We start from the raw sequence: 11,083 nt of genomic DNA, 5'->3' as shown, positions 1-11,083 counted from the left end.
AATAGTGATGTTGCACACATTTCAGAATTGCACTGTATTTCTCCCTGATAATTCAGCATTGTGAGCAACAAATCCATTTTGGAATGATAGAAATAATCCAAAGAAATCTCACTGTCTAAAAGTCCACCAGTCATGGTTTTCTGCACAGATGAGATTCCGTGTTCATGGTCTCAGTCATTGTGACGCGCTGCTTTAACAGCAAAAAGATCAATCCTCACCACGCAGATTTCAATCAAGACTACAGACGTGGTAAATAAAAACTTATGTGGCTGCTGTCAAAAATGATCAACACTGATCGATTTCACATTTTCTCAATCTCATGATGACTGATCAGGGGTCAGTGGCCAAAATCTTCTATTCTGTATCAGAGGGTGTCACAGTTTCAGTATTAAATTGAAAATTGATTAAAATTAGTTTTCCTTTTGAATTAACGAATCAAAAAGACAGAATCAGCAGAAATTCTTGTCTCTCTTTTATGCCAACTTGCGGCGTTTAGCACGTCTGGGATGAGTGGTTGTTATATCACACTTAATATAAAATAGATCTGTAGATCTTTTCATGAAGAATTTGAAAATGTATGTATGTGTGTATAAATATATATGTATATATATTTACACGAGTCTGAGCACAGAGACGTCATGTGACTGTGAGAGCAGGTACATTAAACTTAACATCACTGTAGTGTCTCCTCCTCTCTGTCTCTACTGTTACTTTATTTATATTTAGTATATTTGTGTATATGTATACACACACACACACACACACACACACACACACACACACACAATCCTCCTGACCAACACATCATTCTCTAGACTTAAGAAAACAAAACATCTTTGTTTAGTTCAGATCCCTGAAAAAAAAACCACACCATCATCGTTTTAATGTTTTTCATTGAAAATGAGAATAATGACGTAAAAATTATCCTTTCCTCTAGTATCACAAATCATATCACAAATAAAATATCAATCAAAATCATCACGATTAGACACTTCGTTAAATCATTCAGCCCGCTGCCTCACATGAAACAACTCTTGAACTTAAAACAGTGAAACTGATGTTCTTTAAAATGGAAACTTTAAGGTTCCAAATGAGAACAATAATTTCAAGTGGTTCAGGTTTGAAGGTTGACAGATTTAAATAAATACCAGTCTGGTTGAGATGCCTGCTGCTCCAGTTCATTCTCCTCCTCCTCCTCCTCCTCCTCCTCCTCCTCCTCCTCCTCCTCCTCCTCCATGTTTTCTCTTCTTCTGTGGTAGCTAATGGACTCACAGGTCAGTTTCTGAACACTGTGGTCAGTAGAGACAGAGGACAATCTCCAGCTTTTATTATTAAATGTGTGGAGTTAAAAAAAAATAACCTGGGCTGCAGAACCAACCCAACGTCTTGGTGACATGCAGAAGTTGTTTGCATTCAAACAGCTTCTTCATTTAGCATAAATCTCCCAAATGATCTGTAGGTGGCGAGATCTCCAATGATCTGCTACGACCACCAACTGTCCCTCTGGTATCATGTGAGAATGTGGTCCTCCTGCTGAAGTCACACTTTCATATGATGTCATGACAGTTGCTCCCGCGATGGAAACAGTATCATCAAATCTGTACCGGTGGACATTTCTACTGTTGCATGTGACATACCGTCAAATCAGCCAATCCTGTGACCATTGGGGACTCGCTGTGCTGACACCATACAAATAAATAAACTTTCATGATAGCTGCTGTTTATCACGCTCAGACGAGATTGGAAACAAGACTTTTTTTTTCCAGAATGATCAGTGAAAGGAAAATATTTTAAAATGCCACCAAAGAAGAGGATCAAACAATAATCAATTCTTTTACTGTTTTATTTAATAATTCATTTTGGTTCAACAGACACTGTTTTGTTTATTTGAATTTTGTAAACTGCTCTGTCATGATGAGGTCATATTTTCTTGTGAAGTTTTAAGACTTTGGGATTTTATTGTTTAATTTTCAGATACATTTTAACATGCATGAATATAAACAGAATTCTAATCATATAACATCAAACGTATTTAACTCTACACATGTTCATTGATCAGTACTGATCACAGTGATCATAGAGTTCCTCCAGCTGCTAGTGTTCCCTTTAGCTTTCGTTGATGTTCCTTGACTGTGTTGTCACATCTTTGTGAGTCTGGCTCAGACAATGAAGCTGCTGAGGCTGAGGCGGAACGTGGTGAAGCTCTCTCTCTACAGACACTTCACCAACACACTCATCTTTGCTGTCATAGGTACGACAAAAGAACCTGTTCCTGTTATTTTACTGTTATTGTCTGAAACCCAGTTCTTGTATTAACAGTGTGTTTGTGTTTCAGCGTCAGTCATCTTCATCATTTGGATCACCAAGACCTTCAGGATGACTAAATGTCAGTCAGTAAGTACCCGAGAGTTCTGATGAAGTTTAGGATAAACTCCATTTGTCAGAAAGTTTCAGTGTTAAACCTGCTCAAACTCTCAGTGTTCATGTTGACAACAAATTTAGATTTAGTTTTAGTCATTGCCTTTTGACTATAATAAAGTTTACTTTCAGTTTTATTTTAGTCATCTGAAATGTAGTTTTAGTCGATTTTAGTCTTTTCTAACCAGTACAGGACAGTGTTGGTTTTCATTTAATTTGTATTGTATTTCAGGTTTATCAAAAGGTTAACTGAAAAAATAATGTTAGCTTGGGGAAAACAAAGAAGCCTTTGCAAGAACTTCTGGATGAGTTTGTTTTTTACCAGTGATTAATACTCCACACTGTTTAACAAGTGTGAAAGGTATCCATGTATCTGTTGATGTATTTATTAGTGCTCTCAATCGATTCAAACATTTCATCGCATGAGTGTCTGTAGTTAATCACGATTAATTGTAAATTAATTGCACGTTTTTTATTTATTCAAAATGTACCTTAAAGGGATATTGACCAAAAACAATGACAGATATTGTCCAGAAACCCTCAGAGGAACTGCATTTAGCATAAAAAATATGCTCATATAATAATATTATAAACCCATCAGTCCATCAGGCACAGATGAACATATTGATCTGCTCAATTTAACATTAGGCCCATAACACACTAAAAACTTCAATAGAAAAATCAGTAGAAGTTTCTATGGTTCACTGCAGGCTTCAGATTTAAAATTCAAACACCACAGAACCAGCAGTATTTTAGGAAAAGGTCACTATTTATAAGTATTTATTTATTTCTTTTTCATTATTATTGTTAATAATAGTTTATTTCTTTAATAAAATCTGGTCCTCTGAGGAGAAAAATCCTCTCCTTTATTCAGTTCAGTCTGTATAATGATGAAACAGTGTTTTTGTATTAATGCAGCAGGATCATTTCCATCAGTGAGGATGTTTTATTCCACAGCAGACAGTAAACTGCACACAGACACACACTGAGGACATGAAGAGGACAGACACAGTCTGGACTCTTCATCATGACTTACAATAATGCAGCTCAGAGACAAACGTTTCATGGAGGAGACGAGTGTCTGTCAGTTTGGTCTTTACAGAGACAGATATTTTAATCTGTAGTGTTTAAACCACAGAACTGTACAGTAACATCAGGATTCATCATCAATAAAGTTTTTATATCAGTTGGTACTTCACTCACTCGCTCCTCCTCCCTCCCTCCTCTCTGCAGCTCCTCTCTCCTCCCTCACTGTTACCATCAATCAGCAGGAAGTAATCAAGTAGTTAAAAGTACACAAATTGGACATGGAGTAAAATATCAGGCACCACAGACTGCGAGCTGATTAATTTCCAGCTGCTGATTCAAAGTCTTGGTCAGGCCAATATAACAGAATGTATGTTGATCGCATGTCAAACAAAAAATAGTGGCGTTAAAATGAATTTTTGTAAACATGTTATTAATGTGTTAACTTTGACAGCCCTAGTATTTCATTTATTTAATTAATTTATTTATTTAGATCCTCATTAGCCACAGCTAAGATAGCAGGTACTTTTCCTGGGGTTCACATGATTAAATATTACATCATAATGTAAAACAATTAAAAATCCAAAGCAAAAAAAGACAAAATAACTAAACTACAATAACCACTTAACAATTATCCAACACCAATAAAACTACCAATGGAAGCAATGGCATCATTTTCCCACATTACATGTACAAGTAGTCACTAAGGTGTTTCATCCAGCTCAGAGTAATAATAATAATAATAATAATAATAATAATAATAATGATAATAATGATAATAATAATAATAGTGCCTCTAAAGTCAGACTGTACAGTGACTGAGAAAGTTCACTGAAAAATAAAATGAAACATGACCAAGGAAGATATTCATTAATGATCATTTATCAGATATTATGCAGCAAAATATGTTAAACAGACAGCAGTTCTGCTGAAAGCTTCATTACAGACATAAAACTGTAGATGAAAGTAACAGCAGCATCACATTATTCCTATGATCTTTATATGAACTCCAAGAAAGGATGTTGTCACTCTTTGTTACAATATATGAGCATTAATAGACATTTGAAGTGTGGGTTCTGCAAACTCTGAATGTTCTTTGATGTGTTCTCTAAATTCTGTCAGGAGATATTCAGGAGACACAAACGAAGAGTTCTGAATGTTTCTGTACTGTTTTCATTAATAATGTGTCTCTCTGTGTCTGTAGGACTGGAGGGAGCTGTGGATAGATGACGCGTTCTGGCGCTTCTTGTTCTCCACCATCCTATTGGTCATTATGTTCCTATGGCGACCGTCAGCCAATAATCAGAGGTAGGGGCTTGAGGGGGGTGTCAGGGTTTGTCTGTTTTTAACAGTGAAGTAAATCCTGTTTATCTGTCTGTCTCTGTCAGGTACGCCTTCAGTCCGCTGTTGGATGAAGAAAGTGAGGAAGAGGAGAAGGAGCCCATGATGAATGAAGCTTTCGGTCAGAAATCTTCGTCCTTTACTTCCTCCCTCCTCTTCTTTCTACGTTCTCTACATACTCATTGCCTGCTCCCTTCACTTCCTGTGTTATTTCTGTCTGATCTCTCTACCATCATCAGTGTCTTCTGAATTATTTAGCTAGTTTGTTAATTGGTTAGTTAGTCTGTTAGTTAGTTGGTTAGTCGTTCAGTCACAGGTTCTTAAAAACACTTGGATTTAACGTAATGTTTTCAGTGTTTGAAAAGTGCTTGGATTTTAGATAAAATGCTGAAGACATTTCATAACTTTCATAATACTACCTCTGACTGTTGTTTATTGATAATGTACAGTGATTCATTCAGTTATTAATGACATCGACAGGCTCATTATTTCACAGTACTGACCTTTTCACTGTACATTATCCTGCTTATTATACGGTTACTTTCCAAAAAAGGCAATAATTTTTATTTTTATTGATTTTAAAATAATTTTATCGCTCCTCCAGTGTCTCTGATCAGAACTGCGTCATAACCACAGTCTGTTTTACAGAAATAACAGAATGCAGTAGAACAAAGTTTTTAACAAATACTGAGTATTTAACAAATACAATAACATCTGATCTGTTGTGATGACTAAATGAAACAGGACCCTCTTACTCTGAGTGTAAACATTGTATATTATACAAGTCATTAACCAGCAGCTGTAAGGTGCTGAACCTGGAAACTCACCTGGAAAGTGCTTAAAGTTTACTTTGGAAAATGGGTTTGTTAGTTTGTTATTTAATTAGTTAGTCTCACTGACTGACTGTGTCTCACTCCCGTGTGTCTCACTCCTGTGTGTCTCCCGCCTGTGTGTCTCACTCCTGTGTGTCTCACTCCCGTGTCTCACTCCCGTGTGTCTCACTCCTGTGTCTCACTCCCGTGTGTCTCACTCCTGTGTGTCTCACTCCCGTGTGTCTCACTCCCGTGTCTCCTTCCTGTTTGTCTCACTCCCGTGTGTCTCACTCCTGTGTGTCTCCCTCCTCTGTGTCTCCCTCCTGTGTCTCCCTCCTGTGTGTCTCCCTCCCGTGTGTCTCCCTCCTGTGTGTCTCACTCCTGTGTGTCTCCCTCCCATCTGTCTCCTTCCTGTGTGTCTCCCTCCTGTGTCTCCCTCCTGTGTGTCTCCCTCCTGTGTGTCTCACTCCCGTGTGTCTCCCTCCTCTGTGTCTCCCTCCCGTGTGTCTCACTCCTCTGTGTCTCACTCTTCTGTGTCTCCCTCCTGTGTGTCTTACTCCTCTGTGTCTCACTCCTGTGTGTCTCCCTCCTGTGTGTCTCACTCCCGTGTGTCTCCCTCCTCTGTGTCTCCCTCCCGTGTGTCTCACTCCTCTGTGTCTCACTCTTCTGTGTCTCCCTCCTGTGTGTCTTACTCCTCTGTGTCTCACTCCCGTGTGTCTCCCTCCTCTGTGTCTCCCTCCCGTGTGTCTCACTCCTCTGTGTCTCACTCTTCTGTGTCTCCCTCCTGTGTGTCTTACTCCTCTGTGTCTCACTCCTGTGTGTCTCACTCCTGTTTCCAGAGGGGATGAAAATGAGGGGCATGAAAAATGAGACCAATGGTTTGATCAAACCCAACAAAGTGGTGAGTGACGATAAAATGTTTTGTCATGTTAATGTGAAAAGTAGAATTTGAATTTTCTGAAAACTGTTTTCAGAGAAAATGAGTCACATGACACTTCTGAAGATCTAAACTGTAGTTGTTCTAACAGAACTGTCATTTTGATCCAGACTGAATGTGGTCAAAATGTCCTTTCATGTTATTTTAGTAACTCAGTTTTGTCTTTAAGTATGCGGGACATCATTGTTTCTGGCACGCAGTATAATTTTTAAAAATAAATTCTTGGAGAGTAAATGACTTGATATCTAATCATCAGTTCGTTGATTTTCCAGGATGAGGATCTGAAATGGGTCGAAGAGAACATCCCTTCATCGATGGCAGATGTGTAAGTCTTCATCAGTATCCAGTTGATCATAAATTAATAATCATTCAAATCTTCACTACTTTAAGTCTTTTATTTTTCCACCTCACAGTGCCCTGCCCCCCTTGCTGGACTCTGATGAGGTAGGTCATCTGGTTTCCTCACTTCATCATTAAACTATGATGTCATCAGTAAGATTAAACTGTAGATTCTCACTGAGAACATTCAGGTATTTCTCTTATGACAGTAAACTGAATATATTTGTGTTTTGGGCATAACAAGACATTTGAGGACGTCATCTTGGACTTTGGAAAACAGTGATCAGCATTTTTCGTCATTTACTTACATTTTACAGACCAAATCACTAATCGATTAATAATCGATGAAGCGAGAAAATAATCAACAGATGATGATAACGATCACTAGTTTCAGCTCTAAACCTTTTCAGCTCCTGCACAGATTTAAATTTAACACTGAAGAAAAAGAGAATGATGGCGTTGGTAAAATATCAACATGTCAGTGTTTGTAGAACTTTAAACACAAATGAGACATTTTTGCTGCAAATAACTTGTTTTACTGAGAGAAATTGTTAAAAAAAATCTGACTCAAGACTTTTGTGGGGAACACACTCATATTCAAACACACACACTCAAACACACACTTGTTGTAGTTATGATTGTGAGCAGCAGAGGGCGACAAACACTCTGCAGAGAGCTGCTGTTGCCATAGTTACATCACACTGTTATTTATCCTCCTGTCTGTTGTCATGGCGAGCAGAACAATGTGACAGGGTTGTGAAATGTAGTGTTGGTGCTGCTGCACCTTTTAACGATCATCTTAAACACATAAATACAGAAACTATAGGAAAACTTTTAAAATGAGTCAGAATCTGTTTTACCAGACATGAGATATTTATTATTGATTTGTGATTTAGCTGCTTTCTGTCTGTGACTGTTTTCTGGAGCTTTTTCCACCATTTTCCAGATTATTTACTCTTTGGTCTCCAAGCTGAACCTTTTTAGGTGATCTAGCAATCAACAAAGTGCCTCTTATATAAAATCAATTTCTTACGTAAGCTGCTGTGTGAACACTGAGGGATATTAAAATCCATAGAAAATATTAAGTCCTTGCAATCTGGCATGTCCTTTACAGTCTTTACAGTCTGTCTGTGGTGAGAAGAGTCAAAAGTAAAAGAGTCAAAAAAAAAAAAGAGGACCAAAGAAAGGAAGAGAGGTTTTGATTGGCTCAGATTAAAATGCTGCTTCCTTTACATCTGTTTGATGAACTCATAGTTTTAAACTGCAGGAGTGAATGATAACAGTGTAATGAATCTCCCTTATTACAGGATGAAATTAAGGGGAAATAATTACCTTAAGGCCCTCATGTCTTTATGGGACATTATGTAATGTCCTCTTGTTAAATTAGGTAGAAATCAGACAATAAATCTGCCCATTATCCCTTTGATGACATATTATGTAATTCATCATAATTACTGACCATATGTAGTGTTCACCTTCATGTATGGAAAGCAATATAGATCAATATTTGAACTGCAGCTAAGGATTATTTTCATTGAGTAATCTGACAATTAATTTCTTGATGAATTAGTTAGTTGTTTTGGTCCATAAAATGTCAGAAAATAGTGAAAAATGTTGTTCAGAACTAAAATGAGAGAATCTGGATATTTTCTCTTTAAAAAAAAGACAATGGTTAAGTGATTATCAAAATGGTTGGCGATTTATTTAATAGTTAATAAATAATCGATTAATTAATTAAATCAAATCATCATTTATCATCATATACATAAATGTAAATGAGACAATATAGTTCAATAGTTCAACAAGTAAATATTTTTAATTTAAAAAGGACTGTTTTTTTTTTTTTTTTTAAAGGACTGCATTTGTTTTCTTCAGGAGACTTTTATTTCCTCATGCCACATTCGTTTCCCAGCTCTTCTTATTTCTGTCTTTTACATTCAAATGAACAGAAGAAAGCCAGTTTGATGACAGGGAAAAACAACAACAACAAACTTTCTTTATATGTTCTGACTTTGTTAGTCTTTCTGTGGCTCTCAGACCAAAGTAATTCAGGAGGTTTTGAAAAGGTGACGTTGTACTAAAAACAGTCACTTTCAGGTAGACAACTGACTGTTGATTGAAATTGTAGAAATATGTCAAATCTGCAAACATATTTATTTCTGTCGCCATTTTCAGCTTTAATTAATTAATTAATTAATTTATTTAAGGTTTATTTGTAAAGGGTATGGAGTATGGAGCATAAATCAATGCCACGCCGTAGCATTTATAGTCTAAGCTAAGTTGCTGGGCCTTAAGATACAAAAGACTCAGCAACAAAACACAAGTAACACTGCAGCACAAACAATGAGAAATACAGGACACTACAAGATACAAATTACAAAACATAATTAGAACCATAGAGTAAGAAACACCAAATTATTCATGACTACATGACTGATTCCTCTTCAAAAACTGTTTCAATTTGAATTTAAAGTGATCTAAATCAGGATCCAGTTTGAGTTCTACAGGTAAAGAATTCCACATGTCAATTCCACGGACAGAAAAAGCTGTTTGTCCAAATGAGGATTTACACAGGGGAACCTTACAATTCCCACTGGATGCTCCATGTGTTACTGAGCCTGAAGCTCTAAGTGGAACCACAAGGTCACTGAGCACCTGAGGAGCCTGATTATGTAGGCATTTATGGATGAGTTTGAGATTAGCGAGATTAATGAAATGATCAAAACTTAACATATTTAGTTTCTGAAGAACATGGCAATGATGTGATCTTATTGGTTTCCTGTCTAGAGTTTTAACTGCTGGATCGTATATCATCATGACAGGTTTGGTTATTGTAGATGCTGCTTGTGACCCAGAGGTCACACAGTAACTCAGATATGAAAAGTATGAATGAAACTGTTTGCAGCATGAAATGTGAGACAATCTCTGATAAATCTAAACGTATGTAAGTTTGCTTTTGCAACCCTGCTCACCATCTGAATGTTTGTCAAATTTTAGGTTGGAATCTAATATGAGGCCAAGGGATTTTACCTCTGAGACCTGTTCAATATGTTGTCCATTAATATTCAGATTTAATGCATTAGCTTCTGCTGTTTTCTTAACATTAAGTGTGAGGTGTGATTTTTCAAACCATGTTGTGATGAACTGTAAGTGGGATGACAGCTGTATGGAAGCTGCCAGAGCAGTTTTACCAGATACATGTATAACTGTATCATCTTCATACATGTGAAAACCTGCTCCAGCACATGACTGTGATAAATCATTCATGTACAAGCTAAAAAGAACCCTGAGAACCCTGAGGTTCTCCTGTTTTAGTCTTTAAAAAAGATCAGTATTATTATTATTATCATTATTAACAGTAACACACTGCTGTCGGTCAGACAGATAAGATTCAAACCAATGTAATGTTTTGTTGGCAAAATTAAATTTGGAGAGTTTATGAATGAGGATATCATGATTTAAAGTATCAAAAGCTTTTTTAGGTCCAGACCTAAGACCTAAGACCTAGACCTTTAGTCCTAGACTTAAACCTTTATCAAATGATAATTTGAGCTGTTCTATAAGAAAGCAGTTAGCAGTCAATAATTTAGACAGAAGCCAAACTGTAGGAGATGTAGATAATTATTTGATTCTACATAACTGAGCAACTGATGGGCAATGACTTTTTCCAGGACCTTTGAAAAGACGGGTAATAAACTAACGGGCCTGTAGTTACCCACCTGATCAACTGTTCCTGATTTGAAAATGGGTACGACTCTGGCTAGTTTCCATTTACTGGGAAAAATCCCATTAGTGATGTAAAGGTTGATTAGATAAGTGAGACGTGTTACCAAAGTGTTCTTGTGTTTTTTTGGAAAGGCAGTATCCAGGTGAAAGAGATCTTTTGAGTGACTGTTAGCGAGTTTATCTATTATTGCCAGGACTTGCCAGGTCTGATTTATTTGTTTTGATGTAAAGATGTTGGCAGACACATTTTTTGGGACAGATCGCTCCACACTGGGATCTTTAAAGGTGTTGGCGAGCTCCTCAACAGAGGAAACAAAAAAACTGTTCAATGCATGAGTAATTTGTTTTTTCTCAGAAACCAGCTGGTTCCCAATTTTGAGTTCACATATTGTTGTTGATTTGCCCAGTGGCTTTATTAAACTATTTATTTGTTTCCATATTGCAGAACGGTTCCCTCTGACCTCTGTGATTACTGAGATGTAAT

The 11,083-nt window shown here is 36.9% G+C and overlaps 1 protein-coding gene across 2 annotated transcripts in view; it reads left to right on the top strand.

Annotated features, from left to right (window-relative positions):
• The window catches only part of LOC146328058 (transmembrane protein 87A), a 35,262-nt gene that overhangs the window by 19,289 nt on the left and 4,890 nt on the right, over positions 1–11,083 (top strand). For both annotated transcript variants that reach the window (XM_084716896.1, XM_084716895.1), the window contains exons 14-20: positions 2,145–2,251; positions 2,336–2,394; positions 4,649–4,752; positions 4,833–4,906; positions 6,437–6,498; positions 6,807–6,859; positions 6,948–6,978. In XM_084716896.1, the coding sequence (XP_084573022.1) occupies positions 2,145–2,251; positions 2,336–2,394; positions 4,649–4,752; positions 4,833–4,906; positions 6,437–6,498; positions 6,807–6,859; positions 6,948–6,978 (490 nt within the window). The remainder of the gene's footprint in view (positions 1–2,144; positions 2,252–2,335; positions 2,395–4,648; positions 4,753–4,832; positions 4,907–6,436; positions 6,499–6,806; positions 6,860–6,947; positions 6,979–11,083) is intronic.

The sequence above is a fragment of the Lutjanus erythropterus genome, chromosome 4 (genome assembly GCF_056507025.1).
Source record: "Lutjanus erythropterus isolate fLutEry1 chromosome 4, fLutEry1.hap2, whole genome shotgun sequence".
In the NCBI taxonomy this organism is placed as follows: Eukaryota; Metazoa; Chordata; class Actinopteri; order Lutjaniformes; family Lutjanidae; genus Lutjanus; species Lutjanus erythropterus.
This window is presented reverse-complemented; position numbering and strand designations above follow the sequence as displayed.